General features: G+C 41.1%; 2 protein-coding genes across 12 annotated transcripts in view; one reads left to right on the top strand and one right to left on the bottom strand.

The window, feature by feature from the left end:
- Nucleotides 1-431: 431 nt before the first annotated feature.
- On the top strand, nt 432-7,532 carry nyx (nyctalopin; the record flags this gene model as incomplete). The annotated part of the gene is given in 5 exon segments (XM_038719937.1): nt 432-749; nt 1,960-2,264; nt 5,636-5,886; nt 5,889-6,301; nt 6,304-7,532. Coding segments are annotated over 5 exon segments (1,449 nt in total), but the record flags the coding sequence as incomplete, so codon positions are not given.
- An 11,185-nt stretch (nt 7,533-18,717) lies between these two features.
- caska (calcium/calmodulin-dependent serine protein kinase a) overlaps nt 18,718-23,465 on the bottom strand; it is a 145,415-nt gene continuing 140,667 nt past the window's right edge. For 6 of the 11 annotated variants that reach the window (XM_038721395.1, XM_038721400.1, XM_038721398.1 and 3 more), the window contains 2 exons: nt 23,350-23,433; nt 18,718-20,311 (listed from right to left, as the gene is read on the bottom strand). In XM_038721395.1, coding sequence (XP_038577323.1) covers nt 20,135-20,311; nt 23,350-23,433 — 261 coding nt within the window. In that variant the 3' untranslated portion in view covers nt 18,718-20,134. The remainder of the gene's footprint in view (nt 20,312-23,349; nt 23,434-23,465) is intronic. The other 5 variants (XM_038721397.1, XM_038721401.1, XM_038721399.1 and 2 more) reach the window with 1 other exon arrangement.

Genomic DNA, 23,465 nt, shown 5'->3' with positions numbered 1-23,465 from the left:
AGCTTAGCTTAGCAACCTCACAGTGATGACAAGACTCACTGCTCGAGGCCAAGACAAAGTCCAACACATAAACACACGACTTTTCATTTATACACTTTTTTGTACAGATTAAATAAACAAGAAACAACTTGCAGTGAGCTTTCATTTCATTACCTTTGGACAGAGCCAGGCTAGTTTTTTCCACCTGTTTCCAGTCTTTATGCTAAGCTAAGCTAACCAGCTGCTGGCTGTAGCTTAATATTTAGAGTACAGATATGAGAGTGACATCAGTCTTCTGATCTAACTGCAAGACAGCGAATAAATTAGATTTCCATAATGCTCTTTTGTTTGCTTCTTTAAAAAACTTACAATATTGAAAGCACACACACCTGATTTTTTTAAGTAAAAACATTTTCAGTGGTTCTTTGTGGCAAAGATTTGGGACTGACTGATATTTGTGCCTTCCCTCTGTCCTTCTTTTAGTCTCTGTGCTGTGCCTGCTGCCCCAGGCGGTGCTGGCCCGGTGGGCGTGTGTTCGGGCCTGTCCGGCGTCCTGCTCCTGCACGCAGGAGAAGAGCTGCATCGTGCTGTGCGACCGCTCCGGCCTGGCTGAGCTGCCCAAAGAGTTCCCCTGCGAGGCCTCCGCCATCAACCTGGACAAGAACAAACTCAAGTTCCTGTCGGAGAGGGCGTTCGGCACCCTACCCTCCCTCAAGTCCCTCTCTCTGGACCACAACAACATCTCCTTCATTACCCCCGGAGCCTTCAAGGTTTGCTGAGTTTGGCTCTTTGTTGTCTTGAAGAGATGAAGACCTAATGTAATGCATGTTTTAGTAACATGTACTGAAAAAAGAAAAGCCAAGTAATGTCTGTTCCTTTTCAGTCATTTGTTTTATATTTTAATCTATTCCTTTAAAAGACAAAAACAAAATTTGGTGGATTTTAGGGGAAAATATGTCCAGAATTGTACCTGTTGTTGCTTGAGCGGCACTCTCAGTGTGTAATAGCCTGGGACAGACAGGTTTCATTACATGAAGGACAAGGTTGACGTCCCTTGCTTTTTCTGTGATGGACACCAGGGGGATAATGTGCAGTTACCTGCAGCAGGATAAACATTGTCATTATAAAAATGGTGACCCACATGTCTTATGCTTTATTTGATTTATTAAAATTAAACTATTTAAGATCTAAGAAAAAAACTCTCAGACAGCAGACACCTCTGTTAAGGATACACTACTTCTAGATTTTAATAACAAATGATTCTTAGCAGCTGCCTCAAAATACATAACAATACATAAACATGTTTAATAAACGTAATCCACCAAAAGCATTTAAAAATGTTGATGTTAAAGGGTTGGTTCATCCTACATTTTCTTACTTACCCCTAGCGTCACCCAGCATTGTGGACAGTTTTGGTTTTATGTGTCAGGATTTTAAGATATCTATGCTCAATGTAATGCTCAAACAATCACAAGATTACATTTGAAAAACCACAACAGCTTTACCCAGAAACAATGTCCTGCTTAATCGGGATAATACACAGCTGTGACTGTAAAGTATTTCCTACCACATTTTTAATGTTACCCTTTTCAGCGCTTTAAACTGCAAAAATAAAACTCCATTTGCCTCTGAACCTGAGCAAATATAACAACAGCTATCTGCATGATTATATACCGCTAGGTTTGCTACTGCCTCTTTAAGAAATCCTTGAATCCTGATCTGCATCACTTGGCTTTTTCACAGAAATGTATTTTAACTTGTTATGCTTTATCCTGCAAACAAGCAAATGGTGCTGCAAAAAACTATTTTGCAGAGAAGCAATGTTGTCTTATTGATGTGTAACACACACAAGGACTGTTAAATCTGTAGCGTTCAGCTGAAGGTATCTGTAGTTTGGGGTCTTGTGAATTGAACAGCAGTGTGTGAAACTACATATTCAAATCTGCATATTCGAGTCACAGCTGAACCTCTGTCCTGCAGGGCCTCTCCAACTTAGTGGAGCTGAAAATGGCGCACAATGAGTACATCAGTTACCTTCATACGCGAACGTTCACTGGGCTGAAGAAGCTGGTACGCTTGGACTTGTCAGACGCTAACCTCTTTAGCATCCCTGATCGCATCTTCATAGAGCAACCAGCACTGAAGGAGCTGCTCCTCTTTCAAAACAACTTCAGGAGGATCCCAGGAGCCTTCAGAGGCATGGAGAACCTGACTGACATCTACCTGGAGAGGAACAAGATAGAGGCGGTGGCATACAACTCCCTACTGGGCCTGGGTAGTCTCAAGTAAGTCTTGCCAATTAATTTACCAGTAGTGTGTTGTTACAAACCTGAGTACATAAAAATACATAAAGAGAGACGTAAGCCTCAACCCCAAAGGCGAATTTGGTAGTAAACTGAGTTAACTGTTTTGCCCTCAACTGCAGTTGGACTCCTCACCTTCAATATACTGTTTACTCACTAGCACACAAAATGTGCATTAACATCAAGCAAATGTATTAAGAAAGAAAAATAATATAATAGGACAGAGGGATGGCACGAAATAAGAACAAAATATAGAATAACTAGCCCAATCTTTTAAGATACTGGCCTCTTAGGACGGTGTTGCACATCTTGTTTTTAGCACTTGGTATTTTCCCAAGTGGCAACATTGGATCTGAAATGTGAAGCCAATTCGGAAGTGCCTTAAACCTGCATTCTGTAGAATGTCCAGCAGGGGGCGACGGATTTCATTGTAGTCTATGAGAAAATGAGGCTTCTTTTCACCTGATTTATTACCTCAGTAAAACTTTCCTAATGAGTTTATGGTCTCAGTTGCTAGTTTCAAGTCTTCTTTAACACAGCATGATGTTCATTTAGTAAATTATGGTCCCATTTAGAGGGAAATAGACCAGAAAGCAGGGGAAGCTTTAGGATAGAGGCAAGTCATGAAACTTAATTGTAACATTTTAGTTGCCTAAAATGTCTTATTCAGCATTTGGTTCTTCTAAAATACATTTTAAGGAATCGGCTACACATTTTTTCCAGGAAAGTATATTTTGTTATAAGCCTGTTTTTTGGTAGCCAACATTAGCATCCCAATGAATATCACAGTTAACGTAAATTACCTTGCTAACCAAGCTAGCTAGATCCACCCTCTCATCAAAATATGGTCACTTCTGGTTCCAAAAAACAAGATGGCAATGGCCAAAATGCCAAACTTGGGGCTTCAAAACGGTAATCCACAAACCAAGGGTAACGTCACGGTTACTACATCCACTTCTTTTACACTGTCTATGGTTTTCCCACTACCTGGAGTCTGGATGGGAAAGTTTCGATGATTACTCTCTTGTTCATTTCTTGTTTTTGTTTTTTGATGACAGAAAATATGTTTTAATTTGGAGTACATTTCTGTTGGTGCGCATGTGTTTTCAAATATATACAGGATTTCTGGGTTTGGAGAGCATTCACTTTAATATTTGTGATTTCCCTTTTGCTTGTATTTGGGCTTATGGGGTCACCGTAGTTAAAGATATGCTGACACCTGAAAGGACCTGATTAGGTAGCTCTATGAAGGGCTCATTTAGCAAAACATCACCCAAAAGTCCTTTATTCAGTCTTTTAAACATCTCTGTCCGCTTCTTATCAATCAGTCAGACTTTCTTTGCCTTTTGTGCAAAATATCAATACAAGGTGCGTGACATCAAGAATCAAGAAAAGACAGTTACAAAAGAGTCTGCATTGAAAAGTTATTAGGTAAGATAACTTCAGAAAATAAAAATAGAATAATATATTATATATAATATATAATAGACAATTAAAAAAGATAAATACAAATATAATAAGACACATAAAAGAGAAATCAGAAATATTAAGACCCTTTCCGCTAAAAGCTGCCTCTCGTAATTTGTTGTCCATCAGGGTTACTAGAAAGCCAGTGCCAGAGGATCAGAAGGGTCAATGGGAACATATGATAAGAGCAAGTCTGATAGATACTGAGGCGCTTGTCTGTTTAGTGATTTGACTACTAAAAGTATCTTAAAATCTATTCTGAAACTGACTGTCAAACAATGAAGGGACTTAAGAACAATACCTGTGCTTCAGTGTTCTGAATGTTCTGTAACTTATTCATGGGCTTCTCGGGTAGAGCAGAGAAGAGTGCGTTGCAATAGTCGAGTCTGGTAATAAAAGTGTGGAATTAGTCTCTCAGTGTCTGTTTCAGTGAGGAACGGCTGTACTTCAGCTATATTTCCGAGGTGGTAAAAGACATTTATTGTGACAAAACTGATATGTGATTCAAAGGGTTAGATCTGGGTCCACAAAGATCTTTTACTAGGTGCTTGTTATTTTGTGTCAGAGATTTAGCTGCACTCTTTGGGCCAGATTTACTAAAGATTTGCGTGAGTAAAAACGTGTGCAAACTTGATATCACCAGCAAATTAGCACGTAAGCTGATCTACTAACGGTGTGTATGGAGAATGACGTCTTTCAAAAGTTCAAGATTTGCCTTAATGAATATGCAATTTGGGCCGTTTCAATTTTATTGTGCAAAGTAATGGGAGGGTAACATGCAAATACATTTATTTACTAGACGCACTGTGATCTAACAAGCCTAAAAGCAATTTCATGTGAGTGCAACGGCATCTGTATTTAATACGTTTGAAAGGAAGGTGCAAACCGCCAAGTGTTGCAAAGAGATGGCTGCTGTTATTGTTGCCAGAAGGAGACACAGGCGTAATCAAAGAAGACGTGGAGAAATTAACAATATTAGATATTATATATCCAATATATAGAAATACAATTATTTTATTTTATTAATTTGATGAACTATATGAATTGAATTGTTTTGTGTATTTTCTTTTAGCTTTTCCAATGCTGTTGTATTAACATTCATGCCAATAAAGACCTGACTTCTTTTTTCCGTGAGATGGAAGAATTTAGAAAGTTGCGAGGCGCTGTGAAGAGCCCCCAGCTGCAGTAGTGCACGACACAACCCATTGTAGGTATCGGAGAGGGAATGGGGTGTTGGGGCGTACAGGGCCAGGGCCAGGAGATCGCAGTGCGACCGAGCACAGTGTGGATCCATCTGGCTGGATGAAGCACAATCTGCTGGCATTTCCTCACGTCTGGGTCATTCCAGCATACTGTAGCTGTTTCTGCTGGGGTTTCCCAAAGCAGTCTTTCATGTGTGCTGTCCCAAGTACTTTGTGCCATCTCAGGCAGGATGGGCAGATACATACGATTTCCACATACTTGGGATCCACAGAATGAAACAAACCAAGGTTTTTACCCAGTGGCTGCTTTCCCTCCCGACTCTCCATTGCGGAAACCATTAAAACACGCAAAACCTAATTTAAATACTGCCACCTCCATTGTGTTTACTCCTGTTGTCATCTACACAATAATTCTTAGTTAATCACCCATAACAGGTACTACAATTGCCCGTGCAATATTTTAGAATGCACACGCAATTTAGTACTCAATTTAGTACTCAATTTAGTACTTTATTTGGGATGTTAGTAAATCCGGCCCTTTGTGCAGTGGTTCGAATCCACAGTTTGATGTAAAAGAAGCAAAAAGAATAAATAGGACTGGTGTCATAAGGTGATAACATACAGTTGCATGTCATCGGCATAGCTATGGAAATCAATTCCATGTTCTCTGATTATGTATCCCAGGTACCTGAACCTCCAGGAGAACCGCATCAACGTGATCCATGACCGGGCTTTCCAGGACCTTGTGCGGCTGGAGAACTTCTACCTCAATGACAACCTGCTGTGTACTTTGCCCCAGCTCGCCTTCAAGGGCCTCAGCCGCCTCAAGATGCTCAACCTTGGGGGAAACCAGTTGATCAATGTGTCCAAGACCTGGTTCAGTGATCTGGTAGAGCTGGAGGTCCTGTACCTGGACAGGAACCAGTTGCTATACATAGAGAAGGCACTTTTGAGAACCTGACCAGCCTGATCACGCTCCACCTGAACAGCAACAACCTCACCACCCTCCCCTTCCCTGTTTTCCAGCCTATCTACTTCCTGGCCCGCCTCTACCTGTTCAGGAACCCCTGGGAGTGTGACTGCTCCCTCGAGTGGCTGAAGGAGTGGATGGAAAACTACAAGCTGGTCCGCGACATCCCCTGTGCCTCACCTTCCTCCGTGGCGGGGCTGGATCTCAGCATGGTGGAGTTCACCAAGATGAACGGCACATGCGTGGACCCCGGAGAGCTGAACTTGACCACGGCCTCCTTGGAGATCGTCTCCACCACGGAGAACCGCTTCAACAGCCTCGTTTCCAAGCTGCTCCAGCAGGAGCTCAGAGAGGAGATAGGGAACGGAACAGAGAGCCTTTTCGCAACGGGACCCTGCTGGATCCTGAAGACGAACTGCTCTCTGCAGGGGTCGGAGGGCAGTGGGCCCAGGCAAGCCAGCCACTTCTTTGCTTCCTTGTAGTGTGGCTCATTTTTGGTTTCATTGGCCAGTCATATATTCATTTCTGTCTTTCTTGCACATGAGAACTGTGGAAATGAGGGTTTGCTTTCTGTCCCACAGCAAACAACAAGGAGTAGCTTTTCAAATTGCTGAGAAGATAAAAGATTTTTTCATTTATCATTGAAAGCATTGGAGAATACTCTAACTTGCCTGTGAGGTTACTGGTGTGAGTTTGCTCTGCCAAACATATCCACAGAAGAAAAGACTGATGTCCACGTGGCAGCATTTATTTTCACATGAGCTGTTTATATACGATAATCTATGACATTTATAGATGAACCACATATCTGTTCAACTGGTTCATAAACAGCTATGCCAAAGCTGTACGTTCGCAGAGGGGGGTGTTGATTTCAAACTATGGATTACTGTGGCGATGTGATGAAAATGTTTATGTGAACCTTCAACTTTTGTTGCATAATACTCAAATTAAATAAATATTATGTAATATTCCTAGCATTACATAGTCTGTTACTGTTTTTTTGTATTTTCAATCACATCTATGTGTAAAGTTAAAGGAGATAAGAGCTCCTGTAGTTATCTCCTAAACAGATGTCCTCTCTGCTCGTGTCTGTTCATTCAACTCCAAATGTAGGTTCTACAGCTTTTCCATAAATGCATTAATCTTCTTAGTGCGTGTGGCTCAGTGTTGTTGCTGCTTGTGTATGGAGGGACGTTGTCATTGCTTTTGCCTCCTATGCATTGACTGTTTTCCCCCTTATGGACTTGATCTCTCTCTGTGCAGGAGGTGTGATTGCCATATGGTTATGGATGGAATAGGGACAAAGCGTGTCAGTTCTCTTTGGGATAAAAAAAGCTTTCTGGCACATTACATTGCAACCAAATGAACTGTTGTTGATTTACAACATGTTCTGTGTTTATATATATACACACTGATGTGCTCTGTGTAGCTGAAAAATGTAATGAAATCCCTGTTCTAGCACCAGCCACTGCTTTCTTTTTAACCTGGTGAATGTAAGTAGTTTGGTCTGACTGCCAGTGATCCGGTTCAGTGGTGTTATTAGACGAAGTGCTCTGCCACATGATATGATATATGATATGATATTTTTCTAAATAAAAACATTGCTGTTGACCTTTGTGACACACCTGCTCTGTGCTTCCTCTCAGCATCAGCCGAGGAGTCGACCCGTTTCAGCGGGGAAGGCCAGTTAATCTGCACGATGGCCCCTTGGCCCTTTTAATGTGGAATTAGGCTGGGACTAAGACAACTAGGGAGACTGGATGCTGCATCTCATCCCTCTCATTTAACCATCGTTCTCATGCAGCTGTTTTTATCCAGGACCCCTGCAGAAGCGTAATGGAGGATGAATATGTTCAGAATGTCTTTATCTGGGCCAAAGTTGAAACGACAGATGTGTTATAGAAGAGCTGCTATGTTGTTACTGGTATAAATGTTTAAAGTTGTACTGTAGGAAAATCTGGTAATGGTTAATAAGACAGATCCAGTAAATGTCCTAAAAATGTCCTATGAAGTTTCCTGGAAGGAGGCACATAAAGGTTTACTAGTTAAAGAAAAAATAGTGCCAGTGTTCTCAGATAGTATTACATTTTAGTAAATTTTTTTAGTTTAATTTTCTCAAAAGAAGAACTATAACTGTCTGGAATAACTGACACAGATCTGTGTAGACCTAAGTTAATATTTATTTCTAATTGAAAACTTGAAGCTTCCCTGCCCTGTAGATGAATGAAACACTTCTGCATTTTCATTTGACCTGCTATTCACTGACCAGAACACTTTGTAGATTATGCTAGCAATTTATTGCAATTAATTAATTGCACGCTGTCTCTGTTTTCCCTAGAAATTGTTACCAAAGTACACTCTACTTTTCCAGTACTTTTCTAGGAATCACGGTTACATATCGGCCCATTTCTGGGAAATAAATTTACAACAATTGAACCTGTGAACTCAAGACTGGAAAGTTTCATCTCTTGTGTTCAGTCGAGATTGACCATGAATTAGCAGAAAACTAAATTGTTGATTGGTATTCCAGTGGTGGAATGTAAATAAACACATTCACTAAGTACTGTACAAATGCAAGGTTGTACTTCAGTACAAGTATTTTTATTTTATACCACAATATGCCAAAGGCAATTATTGTACTTTTACTCCACTACGTGTCTTGAAAGTTTTAGTTACTTTTCAGATTACATCCTTTCATAACCTTCCTGTCCAGTGAATACCATCCATCCATCCATCGTCAACCGCTTATCCTGCTTAGGGTCGCGGAGGGCTGGAGCCAATCCCAACTGACATTGGGCACACCCTAGACAGGTCCCTGTCGATCGCAGGGCCACACATAGACAAACAATCACTCACGCTTACCCACCACTCACGCAGACATGGGGAGAACATGCAAACTCCACACAGGACCGGGGTTTGAACCCACGACCTTCTTGCTGTGAGTTTGGATTAAGTGTTCTTTTATGTGCTTTTTAAGCTAAATAAACTATTTAAACCTCCTTGGATCAGCTGGAAAATGCATCGTCACAAAGCTGAAAACAAGTTGGTTTTCCTACTGTTTAGAGATATGTGGTTCTACCAGGACAGCGACTCTATAAACATAATAATGATCTTATAGACCATGGGATGGGGTGTAATCTGGATGGCATTTCTGCCTTCCCTCTCTGGTAACATTTACTAGAGAAGTAATATTGGACTTTCAACTGCTCACAATATTCCATTGCTCTTTATCCAATCTGGAAATTTAAACCTTTTTATTCACCACAGAAAAGAAAGAAAGCCAGTATTGGGGTCTTTCTCGATCTTTCAAAAGCATTCGATTCGATTGACTTTCAAATCTTACTTGGAAAACTGTCGCACTACGGGGTCAGGGGAGTGGCTCTCCAGTGGTTCAGGGACTATGTTTATGTATGATGGCAGACTCTGGATTGGAAGATATAGTACTTGGGGTTCCACGGGGATCTATTTTTGGGCCACTATTATTCATTCTTTTACATTAATGATTTTGTACATTGCTCCTGTGATGTAATACTCTTTGCTGATTATACAAATCTGTTTGTTTCCCACAAACACTTGAATCATCTTGAAAAACTCTTAAATGACAGACTAGCAGAAATAGATACTTGGTTTAAATGCAACAAACTATCCCTAAATATTAGTAAAACTTTTTATATTGTTTTTCGCTCCAGTATCCATATGTACAGTGATTGTGACATTAAATTAAACATAGACGGAAGAGCTATTCAAAGAGTGGATGCAATTAAATGTCTTGGAATATATATAGATCAATTTATAAACTTTAAGGAACATATTAATGTTAAATTGTGGGTTTGTTCTTTAAAGTGAGACATGTGCTCCCACTCCTGTCCCTGTATAGGACATTGTTTGAGCCTCACTTGACTTATTGTAACATTATTTGGAATAATACCTAACATACTGAAAAACTCTTGATATTACCCCTTAAATCAGGTTGAGTGAGCTCATTCCAATATATACACCTTCTCACGCACACGACACTAGACATAAGTTGCTCTTAAGAGGCAAATGTAGGACCCTAATAGTGCTAGGTTCAGTGTATGTTACAGTGGCCCAAAATTATGGAATGAGCAGGATACTAATTTAAAACAATCCGTCTCATTATCTATATTTAAAAAGTATCTAAAGCAACAACTACTGGAGAGATATAAACCCGAGTGATCTGCGGCTGAGGGTTAAACCAGGTACAATGACTGTCAATCTTGTCTGTTCAAGGTAGCTGTATTCTAAATACCCACTATCTAAAGAATGGTTATTCCCGGTATCTAAAGTTGGACCGCTCATACAATCCTTGTCAGGTGGATGGGGTGGTTTTGGTGGTGGGATGGACCCCTATTCATAAGCTCCATTCATAAGAGTCCATTTTTCACAATAGAATACACTTGTTATTCCTGATCAGTGGTTGGGCAGGCTATTTTGAACTGTGGTGTACTATAGTAGTAGCTGCAGCCTTGAATAGTGATGTGTTTTGTACTACATAATTTATACTGCTTCTAAAATGTAGATGAGTAACTGAGTAATTACTTTTAATTGCTTCTCACCCTTGGCAAGATATGGACTGAAATGGTAGTGATGCCATCGAGCTGGTGTGTAGCCAAAGATTTGGAATGTATCTAGCACCAGTTGACATGCTGCATCTTATTTGCTTGTAACTCGAGTGACTTGAATTGTGATGTCAATCATATTACCAGGGACGTGCACAGGAATTTTGAAGGGCAGTTGCTCTGACCTGAAAAAAGGCACTAAACACAGTATCCAAAATGTATTAACAATATAAATGTCACCAAAATACATGTGAGAAAAAGAGTTCCTTATATTATTGATTATTGTTTTTTTTAATCATTATTATTTATTTATTTTTTTCCTTTTTTTTTTTATTTGAAAATAAATAATCTAGATTGAATTGACAGATGGGGAAAACTCGCTTTTAATAAAATATTAAATAAAAAACGCTTAGATTTCGGAAAAAAATACAATCCTTTTTAACCCTTTGGCTTCCCGTACATTCAGTTGCGCTTCTAGCTCGTATTCACTTCTGTTGGTACGTATCACGTATGGTAACTGGGCAAAACTACGCATGATTTGTTGTAGTATGATTGCATAAAGGAAGGAAACAGGAATTCCGGTAGGGAACAGAATCGACTGACGTGCAGGCAGCGCTGCAGCAGTGCAGCCACTTAAACAGAGTTTGCCCTTCCCCTACTGACTTTCACTTTCGGTGCCCGAATGGAAGTGAATGAGGCTTTGCGATCGCGATTATTTTTTTATTTTATTTTTTTTTCTCGGAAGGGCGAGTCGGAAGGGCAACTTGAGTCAGGAAAGGCAAACGGGCAGTTGCCCGGGCAACCAGAGCAACCCCCCTGTGCACGTCCCTGCATATTACTATATTTAGTGTGGGAAATATGTTATAGTTCTTGGCTGCTGAAAAAAAAAAGTAATATAATTTGTAACTTGTTACTTCTGTAATATGCTGCCCCCAACAACTGCTTCTGATGTAGCATTAATTGCAATGTGTGATATTGTGGAAATAAATAAAAAACAAAAAAGATAAAAAAAAACCCTCAGCCATGAAATCCCAAAGTACAGACAGCATATTAAGTGTCCCACCAGGGACACTACCATACTGGTTCACTGCTACACTACATTAAAGCACGCCTTTCGCTCTGTCCCCCGTGCAGCCTTAGGACTCTCTGATCACTGTCTGGTTCATCTTATCCCGACTTACAAGCAGCGAATGAAATCTGCTAAACCTGTTTTAAAGTCTGTGAAAAGATGGACCAACGAGTCAAAGCTGGAGTTACAGGCCTGCTTTGACTGCACTGACTGGATTGTTTTTGAAGCTGCAGCCACTGACATGGACGAACTGACACTGTGACATCTTACATCAGTTTTTTGTGAGGACATCTGTGTGCCGACCCTGGTTCACAGCGAAACTCAGGCAGCTTCGTCAGACCAAGGAAGAGGCCTGCAGAAGTGGGAACAGAGTCCTGTACAATCAGGCCAGGAACACTCTGACTAAAGAGATCAAAACAGCAAAGAGGAGCTACGCTGAAAACTAGAGAACAGCTTCACAGCCAGAGACCCTGCGTCAGTGTAGAGAGGCCTGCTGACACTCAATAACTACAGGAGACCATCCCCCAACACTGCTGGTACTCAACAACTGGCTGGCGAGCTGAATGGTTTTTACTGTAGGTTTGAGAATCCCACAGTCACACCTCTCCCCCACTCCAACTCCAACTTCAACTTCAAACAGTCACCTTCCCCCACTGCCATGCTGTCACCCCCCCCTCCAACCCCTCACCTGCCAGCTCTTCCAGAGGTAGAAGTTCAGGAAAGCTGACGATGTGTCACGATCCTGCCTGAAAATCTGTGCAGACCAGCTGGCCCCCATCTTTACACAGATCTTCAACAGATCACTGGAGCTGTGTGAAGCTCCCTCCTGTTTCAAACGCTCCACAATCATCCCGGTCCCCAAAAAACCCTCCATCTCTGTATTAAATGACTACAGGCCTGTCGCCCTGACATCTGTAGTCATGAAGTCCTTTGAAAGACTGGTGTTGGCCCACCTGAAGGACATTACAGGCCTCTTGCTGGAGCCCCTGCAGTTTGCCTACAGGGCTAACAGGTCAGTGGATGATGCTGTCAACTTGGGACTGCAACACCTCGACTCTCTAGGGTAATATGCAAGGATCCTGTTCGTGGACTTCAGCTCGGTGTTCAACACCATCATCACGGACATCATCAGCATGAAAATTAGCCAGCTCACGGTGCCAGCCTCCACCTGTCAGTGGATCACAAACTTGACTGACTGACAGGAGTCAGCAGGTGAGGCTGGGGAACATCACATCCAGCACCAGGACTATTAGCACTGGTTCCCCCCAGGGGTGTGTGCTCTTCCCCCTGCTCTTCTTTCTCTACACCAACGACTGCACCTCAGGAGACCCATCTGTCAAACTCCTGAAGTTCACTGACGACACAACGGTCATCGGGCTTGTCCAGGACGGTGACGAGTCGTCCTATAGACGGGAGGTTAATCAGCTGGCTCTCTGGTGCGGCCAGAACAACCTGGAGCTTAACACGCTCAAAACTGTGCAGATGACCGTGGACTTAATGAGGAACCCCCCCACTCTGCCCCCCATCACCATTCTAAACAGCCTGCTGCTGTGTCTGCTGTGGAATCCTTCAGGTTTCTGGGATCCACTATATCCCAGGACCTAAAGTGGGAGCCCAACAATGACTCCATCATCAAGAAGGCCCAGCAGAGGATATACTTCCTGCGCCAGCTCAGGAAGCTCAACCTGACTAAGGAGCTGCTGATCCACTTCTACACAGCCATCATTCAGTCTGTTCTCTACACCTCCATCACTGTCTGGTTTGGATCTGCCAGCAAAAAGGACAGGGGCAGACTATAACGGACAGTCAGGTGTGAAGAAAAAATCATCGGTGCTAGCCTGCCCTCCATTCAGAACATTTCCAGAGTCAGGAAACGGGCAGGAAACATCACTGCAGATCCATCTCACCCCAGACACAACCTGTTCCAGCTTCTCCCCTCTGGTAGGCGCTACAGAGCACTGTACGCCAAAACCAACAGACTCAGGAACAGTTTCTTCCCACAAGCCATCACTGTGATGAACAGCTGACTTCTGACTCACGGTGTCAGGAACAATTCCTGTGCAATAACCCAGTAACTCTGTCTCTAATCAGCCACTTTACTGGTTCCACTTATTATTTACTCATCATTCTCTATTTCAGAGCTGTTCATACTGTTCATATTGTATATACTATATACCAAATCCACCTACCTCAAGTACATACACCGGCACATAATACTTATTTATTCCAACATCCTTTGCACCCTACTCTATCGCACCTGTGTACCTGTATATCTCATCCATCTCTGACATGTACATAATAATAATAATAATAATAATGGTAATGATAATTTACTCCTGCATCCTTTGCACTCTGCTCATTGCACTGTCTCAATCTGTCTATATTTATAGAGTGTATATATGTGTTCTCTTTACTGTAGCCTGTGTCTGATTTTATTATTGTTCTCTCACCGGACGTATAGTAAGTATAAAAAGTTAGCTTAGCAATGTCGCTAATCATTTCAGCTAACTTGCGTCACTACCCTGGTAAAAAAAAAAAGACTATTTATCCACAGTGGAGAGTTGAGGGAACTTAGTTCTGGTGAAAAACACAGGGTGGAAATTGTTTGACCTAGATATTGAACACTTTACCTCCGTGAAGAAGAAAATTTGAACAACATTCATCTTCAAATATGTGAGTATACATCTTTCTGTTTCTGTTTGTTTCCTGGATGTAAAATGCTCTGATATGCTTATTTCTAACTGACTAGCTTTAGCTTACTAGCCTGTTAGCTAGCTGTTTAGGTTGCTGTTAAAATGTTTGTTTGTCTGGACACTGAAGTTGTTGTGACCACAGGACTCTGTATGTAACTCCATGACTTGGTCACCGGTAACTGCATCGTTAATGTCAGGTGAAAATTCAAAAATTATTTTTGAACCCTGTTAGCCAAACAGTACATTGACAAGTTAACTATGTAGCGTTCAGCGGCCACTAGCGGTGCGGTTTTAAGACCAGGTGTGTCTTTGCACGCGTGCTCGGTTGAACTCATCATGAAATGACAACGGTCTGGGATGGCTCTTCCTCTGTGTTGTTGTTGCCGTTTTGCTGCAGTATTGTATATTATGAGGGTCACGTTAGTTACTGCGACTGAGAGCTGAAGAAGCCGTTTACCTGAGTATCGGTAAAACCACAATAAATCTAAATTGAACGTTTTGAAGCAAACAGCGGTAGATCCGTGCTAAAGTAGCTGGCTGCTCATGCCTTACATCACTAATAGGCTAGTAAACAAATCGCTCCACATTTGCTTTGTACCGTTAAAATTCTTTATTGCAGGCTAAATCAACACTTTGACGTAATACCGCTGGTACATGAGATAGTAACATGGGTTGCGTTAGCTGGTGAAGTAATGTGGAAAGCCATAAGGTTAGCAACTGTTTGGCATTAGCTGCCGAACTAACGTGACACTCTCGTGACTCCAGCCTTTCTGATGTTCACTGTTTTCACTGACATCATCTGAATCAGTTTGGTCTGATGGGCTTCAGGGCATAAAACTTTATTGTTGTTTTTCTCATACGTGGGGTCTGTGTTGTGCTGGGTGCCGGTTGTTTTGTGGTGTTAGTGGACTGTATGTCGTTAACTGTGTTTTTGTTACTGTAGTCGGAGAGAGGCTCTGCGCCAGAGACATTTTAGAGGAGACACACTGCTCAATCACATTCTCAATACAACTCTATGAGGAAAGCACGTAACGGGTAAGATGGCGGTTATCCTGCCCCTCCCGCTAGAAAGCCAATCGTCTGCTTTAAACAGCCAAGCAGGAAACATATTTCAGCCAATCGTGTGGTTCCACTGACGTAAGGGTCTGTTTTACTTCTACTGCGCATGCGCTTTTTAAACCTTATTTTGGGGCAAAGTAGTCAAAGTTTTTCAGCGATTTTTATCAGATTCTGATTCTATTCATGTAGTTTTTATGTCCCGGTGACCTGTATAAGTGCAGATCTGGCTCTCTCCCCATCCATTCAAATAGGAGCCTGGTCTTGTTAGGTTGAAATAGCTGGCCGGAGGCGTTGCCAAGATGGGGGCCGAGTGGCATGACTTGCCTAAAAGGACTGTCTGCGTGCACAGGACTACATCCCGACCCTGTCTTCACATTAAAAGCATGTGCTTCATTTCTAACTGAGGTTTGAGGCCGTTGACAATAAGGCAGATTTATTTATTTATTTTCCTCCCGGAGTTCCGACAACTCTGCCTCTGTTGGTTGGGATTGTTTAAGGATAGGGTTAGGGTTAGCCAATCATAGGCAAAGTTGGGGCCAGGTTGCTAAACCAACGTTTGGTGCTGTACTCATCTTCTGACACCCATCTGGCTTTTCATCCAGCGAGCCTGCACAGACGAGTGTTAAGATTAATTGTGTGACCCATCAGATTCTGTGACCTGATTTGCCACAGCCAAAAACAAAACAAAATCGAACTTAATACTGTGCAGCTAAAAACATGTTTTAAATATTTTTTTAATAATAAATGTAGTATTAAGTATTATTCTTTACTTTTGCAGGATTTGTTTTTATTTTGTTGTACAATGTTAATTGTTATGCTCCAAAATGCCAAGGCACATTTCTTGTATTTGGCAATAAACCTGATTTTTGTTTCTGATAATACTTAAATTCTGATAAATGTAACAAAAAATGTATTCCCTATTAGTTAACATATTGATCGCACAGGTCTGTGTGTAGAGCACAAACATCTAACCTGATAAGATTTGGTTTGGTCTTTTCATATACTGTAATTGATCCTCCAATGTCAGGTAGTGGAGTGTAAGTACATTTACTCCAGTACTGTATACTTTTTAGGTACTTTACTGAACTATTTCCATTTTATGCTACTTTCTACAAACATTGTACTTTGTACTCCAATACATGTATTTGACAGCTTTATTTTCTAGTTTCATTGCATATTTAGATTATTAATACAAAATCATACATCCAGCTGTAATTAAAATGAGCACCACCTTTACCAGCTGCAACAACTGGTTATTATAACCAATAATATAATATAGATTATTCTGAAATGGGCTATTCTGCATAATTTGTACTTTTGGTATATTAGCATATTTTTATTCTGGCATTTTAACTTTTACTTGTAACAGAGTAATTTTATACTGTGGTATTCCTACTTTTGCAAACATCTGAATACTTCTTCAATCGCTGCCACTGTGATTTTCCGGTGGAAACGAGGTAGTGGAGATTGTTTTGTAACTAGAGGAGCTGATAGCAAGACTTTATTTCCTAAAGTTACTCCAACACAACAAACTCTTCTCCTTCGTTTCCGTGTTTGTCTTCCTGCAAAAACTCACCTCTCACGAGATTTCAGAGCGAGAACTGTCCTTGAGCAAGACTTCACTCGTAGGGATCCTTTCCATGATGTTGTCAGACACCTTTTTGTGGACGTCATTTTGACGGACGCAGTTGCCCCAAAAAACAAAATGATCTTTAAAAGACAAATCATTATATTCAATTATTCAGGCCTTTTCATGTTGACTTTAGATGTTTCAGTGTTTCAGTGTAGGGTCTAACTAAAGCACTACTCCTCAGATAAAACATGTCAAAAAGTAAAAACTACCTGAATGCACCTTTTGATTTTTCAAATATTTTAAGTGAGGTCTCATTCAGGTGATATTGGAAATCTTCTGACAGTAAAAGCTACATTAGTTTAACGTAAGCTGACAAATCCATTTTTATTGTATACTGGATGAAAAGCTGTCCTTAGTCGATGGTGCCTCTTTTTTTTTCAGATGTTAATGCTGTGAGATTACACAACAGTAAAACACAGGCTGCCTCGTTCTAATCACTCACTTGAATTGATTGAAATCACAAAATGCAGCACTTAACTGACTGAGAGGTCAGCTGAGTGCACGTTCACCTGAAACATGTAAGGCTTCAGGACTGGATCTCTGTGCCTAACCTCAGTTTTTAAATCCATCTGAAAGTCAGTTTTAAGGCTGCCTTTGTTTTCATTATTGATTTATTTTGCAGATTAATTTCTCGATTCAATAACTTGATCTGTAAAATGTCAGAAACTTGTCCAAAGGGACGTCTTTTTGTTTCACCAACAGTCCAAAAACTCCAAAGATATTCAATTAGCCGTCATAAAAAAAATATGAAAAAGCCGCAAATATTCAAATTTCAGAGGACGGAGCTGCAGAATTGAGTCATGTTGCTTCACAGATTCTTCTGATATTTTCATGTGAACTAGCTTTAGTTTACTGTAGTGACCTCGTGTTTGTTTGTTGTCGTTTTCTTTTCACCATGTCCCTCCATGCCCTCGCTGCTGGTCCAGTTTATTTTGCAAGATTTGAGATTATTGTGGTATTTTCCGCTTTCCTGACCCCCTGGGATACACCTGTTGCATGAAGCAAGATTAGCGGCCTTGATACATTATCTTTATCTTTGTTAAATCAGAAAACTGGCTCACTTTTACCTGGGAAAGGTCTTCATGCTTTGGGGCTAAAACAATAGGTCCATTGGAAGAAAATGAACTAATCTGTTTACTTTTAATGATTTAAGCAAAAACAGCAACGAGCAGCCAGTTAATGTTTGCATCGATCAGGCATTGTTTGCTTCGTAACCTTCAATTTAGAGTTATTGTTGAGATTTATTGTCGTTTTACTGACACTCGGGTAAACATCTTCTTCGTTTCTGTCTCAGTTGCTGTAATTCAAAGTAACGTTCCATACAGCCCAACTGTTATACTGAAATGTGGCAATAGTCTCATTTGTTATTCATTGAGCTTCCAGCATGTTGTGTGATGCCGCCTATTTTGGCCAATGCCGAGTGCTTGCTCATGGGTTTGAGCATGCACTGGAGCACACGCTTGGAAACATAGTGGCTGTAGTCTGAAACCTTACCGCTAGAAGCCACTGAAAACTACACATGGCCCCTTTAACCAGAAACACTATATTGCTCTTGTCATGCAAGTCATTTTAACTCTTTTGTCTACCGCTACCTCGATCGGTGAAGTTTGTTTGTGTTATTGTTTGAAGTTGGTTTATTTTTTTTTTTCCCCTTTAAACCCAAAGTCATACAATAACACAAATAAAAAAGTCACACAACAAATCAAACACACAAAATCACCAAAGTCACAGAAAAGGAAATAAAAGAAGAGCCACTCCAAGGTTAATTTTTCCAACACATAAAAGGAATATATTTAAAAAAATTGTTCATACTGAAGAACCCTTATCATTGCAGAGTCATTTACACAAGGGGCAGTTGTATGTCAGTCTGTCATTGTCATATACATGGTCATTCAGATGCACACACTGCCTCCTCTTCCCTCGCAAAGTAGTCCCCTTTGCAGAATTGTACACTTCCATTGCAGACAAGTAAACACAGTTTCAGAATAAAAATCAGCATTTCACCTCATTTGATTTTTAAACTGGATTGAAACACTAATACTTCTTGGACATCACATTTCTGAAATGGCAAATGAGGAATTAGGTGAATTCTTTTTTTCTGTGTATGACAAATCAAAAAGAGAAACAAATCAACTTTTATTAGATTTTCTTTTTTACAAACACATCTCACTACATGGTTGATATTTTTTTTTTTGAAATTTATAAATCTGTGTGGTTTAGAAATGTCACCCGAAATGCAAAGGATGTGCATAGGTGTCAAGTCAACGTCCGGCTCCGTCGCTGTTTATTTTTCCTGCCTCCCCCCCCTTTCTTGCTTCACTTGGAGTCCAAACTTTTTTATTTTTTGTCGTCATGTCTTTCTCGGAGGTTCACAGAGGGACACGGGGGAACACTGACTGACTGACAGCATGGAAGCTTGCAAATGTCCACATGCATGATAACCTCATTCAAATCTAAAACATTTATGGATTTATTTAGAAGAGACAGTACCTGGTTGGTAGGTCGGTAGGTAGAAAGGTGCATATAGTGATACTGTACCGAACAATAGGATGGAGTCATGAGAGGATGAAGGTTAGAAAATAACAGGAATGAATAAATAATGAGGGCTGGCGCTGTGATCTACCGATGAGAAGACATTGCAGTGTGTTTGTGTGCTTTTACGTCCGTCTGCTGATAGACAGAATACCCACTGACAGTGTCTCTCTGCAGATGGTTTTGGTACTACAACACCCAACACGACTACAAGGTGATGGAGGGTTGTTTTTGTTGGTGGTGGTGGGGATGTGGACTGCTAGCGGTGCTCCAACATGGCAGGACGGGACGCAGTACTGTCTCTTTAAAACAAACATCTACAGAAATGTCGCCTCCTAGCTAGTACAGACATGACAATATTCACTTTTTGTTTACTCTGTTTTTGTACAACACTATGACTAGGTCATCTTGAAGGGGCAGGAGTCCGTTAATTGCCCCGCTGCAGGTAGTTTGTGCAGCGTTCAGGAGGATTTCGGTTGAATGCTGTGGTCACAGTACGCTGAGTTTCTTTTTTTCTTCGATCAAGTGCAGTGTGGAGAGAGGTTTCCCGTCAGTTTTGTTAATTGTTTTTTTAAATTTATTCTTATTTTGTAGAGGGAATGATGGGAGTTTGGCCGAGGTGCTGTTGCTGGGAGGATGGGAGGAGGTCAGTAGACCCAGGACACGGGAACCCACTGACTGGTGGTGCACACTAGATCGATGGCCTCCTCCAGGTGTCTGATGGTCTCATCGATCTCATTGTTGATGATGGTCTGGTCGAAGTAGTGGGCGTAGGTCTTCTGCAGGATCTCCGACTCCTTCTGCAGCCGCTGGAGAGACTCGTCCTGGAGGAGGAGGAGGATGAGGAACAAAGGGTGTTAGACACTGATGAAGGCAGTGATGGAGGTGAGAGCACATACAGGACTGAAAGGGAAACTCTATAGGCCCCTACATACTGTGTGATTGAGCTATCCAAGACGAGAGCGAAACATGGTGAGATTAAAGAGAGAGAGGCAGAGGACAGCTAGAGGCAGAGCTACACTTTCTTACGTCATGTCCTAAATAAATTTCCCAAACTTTCCACAAATATATTCAAAAATCTCAAATCTAAACCCCCCTACTTACTGAGAGAAATGTCAAATAATTGCAACAAAATTTACAACCAGGTGAAAATACATCATGGTGTTGTTTGTATAAAATGACTGATATTATTATATTAATAATTGTCCCTTGGAGACATATTTAAACTAACTTTCTGCTATGGCAACAATGTTTACCTAAATATCCAGGCCAATAAAGTTTAATGAATTGAATTGAGAGGCAGATAGAATTTTTAGCCATTTTAAATACTAAACAAAATCTATATGACGTACTCAGTGTTGATACTGTTGCAGGTTGTCACATATAAATGAATGCAGGGGAAACACTGCCCTCTGGTTCCAGCTTGTAAGCCTTCTTTGTTTTTAAATTGCAGTTTAGATTTGATTGGACAAAAACAAACCCATTGACGATCGAGTACATTGCGCTCCCAACCCTGTGACCCATGTCTGCAAACCAACCAACAGGAACGCATAATGAAACAATGCAGAATACCTGAGCCAGTGTAGCTTATTTAAGAACAAGGTGAAAAAACAAGACGGATATAGTACAACAACTTTCAACCTGCAGGATGACTGTTACTGTGCAGTGTGTAAGGGCCTTTACTCAGCAGAGGAGGAAGTGAATGGAGAACTACACTAACCACTAGGACCATACAAGCAAGCATTTGGCGAGGATTACACACATACATAATTAAAAATAACGCTATGATCCCATCAGGTTTTTACTTACTGGCAGCGTTCGACACCACCTGGGCATCTGAGGGGAGCGCCAAAGAAAGAAATGCATGCAGCATGCAAAGATAAACGAGTGCAGAGAGGAATGAGAGAGGCAAACACACGAGTGAAGAGCTGATAGAAGGAGAGTCCAAGGTCCAAGTGCATGCTGGGAGATGGTAGCACTTCACAAACTGAACAGGCAGATTTAGAGATGAATTTGGGTTGATAATAAAAGAGGGAAAGTATCACTGGTCAGGTTGATTATGTGTGATTATGTTATAACTCGAGTTTAAGATGTGTCACATTAAATGGATTAAATGTGTAAAGGCCAATTTAAACTTCTGCGTTGAATCTCCGCAGTAGCCACGCCGTTTATACTTGTGTGGTTTAGCCTTCCACTAACTTGAATGGGGGCAAAATAGGTCTGAACCCTTAATTGAAATTATATCGCTACTGCACCTCGTAGGAGGTGCAATATTTGTTAAAGGTGATGTGGGTCAAAAACCACATTAAATATTGTGGTGCTGCAGTGATGTCCTGGCCAACATGCCATATTCTAAAGACCTAAGAAAACATGTGGTACAGATCCTTGCAAAAATCACACCATGAAAATGAGAAATAATACCAACTACATATCTTTTCAAAATCATTCAGCCCTAGGGGTAAAATGATAATCGTGCAGCTATGCTAGACTTTCTAAATGTTATCAGACCGACTGGATCAATTTCTGATGGTGAAATGACTTGTGTCACTGGGGTTGTGATCAGAAAAAAAAAAATTGTATCCACCATTTTACAGTCGCTTCTTTCAACAGTGTCTAGTGGGAAGTCTATGGGAAAATGTCTGGTTTGGCCATTAGTAGAATTGGCTTCAAACCATGGAACACTTCCGGGGGGGGCTTGGAGGAATTGCGATGCTGCCAAGCCGACCAATCACAGTCCTTGTGGTCTGCGTTACTGCACCGTTTAGTTAAATTTTTGGGGAGGTGCACGTCAGGCTAGGGTGTTAGGTACGCAGCTATGCTCGAGGTCTGCAAGCCCGCTGGGTCCTGACCTGAGTTGATTCGGGCAAGGCTTGGGACAATTATAGATCAAGGTTCAGGCTCATTTACCCTGCTCATATACGTGCAGAGCATTCATTGGCTACTGTATGAAAAACTGTTCTATTGATTATATTATAAATATTATACACAGGTACGTGTGCATTAGCATACATGCGACAGTGGATCATGCAACTCATCGGGGAGACATTGGATGAGAGAGCGCGCGTCACAGAGAGCTTAAAGTGATCTTTGTCTTGGCTTGGGTTAGGGCTGGAGTTTTTTTTCCCTCTAGGCTACAGCGTACCTACAGCATAGATTTGACACAGAAGTATAAACCGGCCCTAATGCAGATTACAGGTAAAACAATGAGTCTATCTGCAAGTGAGTCTTTCCAGCTTTTCCACCTATTCCCTGGTTTCAGCTTTTTAATGTGAGGATTTACTGCCGTTCTTTGTCACGAAAAGTATGTGAAAGTAAACTGAATAATTTAAAACAAGCAATTTGTATTTTTCACAATATTCTATTATTTCTCTGCATATCACTTACAAATATATTACATCTCTAACTCAAAGTAACCAGGTGATGTGATGTTAATTCATTATTCAGGTTTTTTTATGACAGTATTAGAACAGATATTTGGTTTGGTATTTGAATGTTAATGGATGAAGCTGGTCAGTCCGTCTCTCAGTGCTGTCTGACTTCCCTACGTTGCAGTGGCACTCAACTCCAAGCCCATTTTGTTTCCTTAACAGCTGGTAGTTTTTTAACAGCTATTTTCTAGTGCAGATAATCCACATGTGGTGCTCTGGTGAATATCTGGGGCAGCAGGCCGAATAAACTAGTGTGTGTGTGTTCATGGTGATGAAGGAACATGTCACCCAGTGAGCCTCACTGATGTGTTTAATAGTTTCTGGACAACAATGGAGCTCTATGGCTCAGAGGAAGAAGAGACATCGGCATTATCCTTAAAATGGTATTATCTTTAGTGTGTGTGTGTGTGTGTGTGTGTTTGGTGTTTTCCTACCTCATTGATGCCTGGTGTGATAGTTGGTGCAGCAATAAAGACGACGTAGGGGGCAAACTCTGCTGTCCGGAGGACCTTCAGGGCCTGATGGAGCACAGGTGTTAGAGGTCAATGTC

The sequence above is a fragment of the Micropterus salmoides genome, unplaced genomic scaffold, assembly GCF_014851395.1.
Source record: "Micropterus salmoides isolate LMB-PRFRI ecotype aquatic unplaced genomic scaffold, ASM1485139v1 Ms_hic_scaffold_15, whole genome shotgun sequence".
In the NCBI taxonomy this organism is placed as follows: Eukaryota; Metazoa; Chordata; class Actinopteri; order Centrarchiformes; family Centrarchidae; genus Micropterus; species Micropterus salmoides.
Note: the sequence above shows the minus strand (reverse complement) of the source record. Positions and strands in the feature narration are given on the sequence as shown.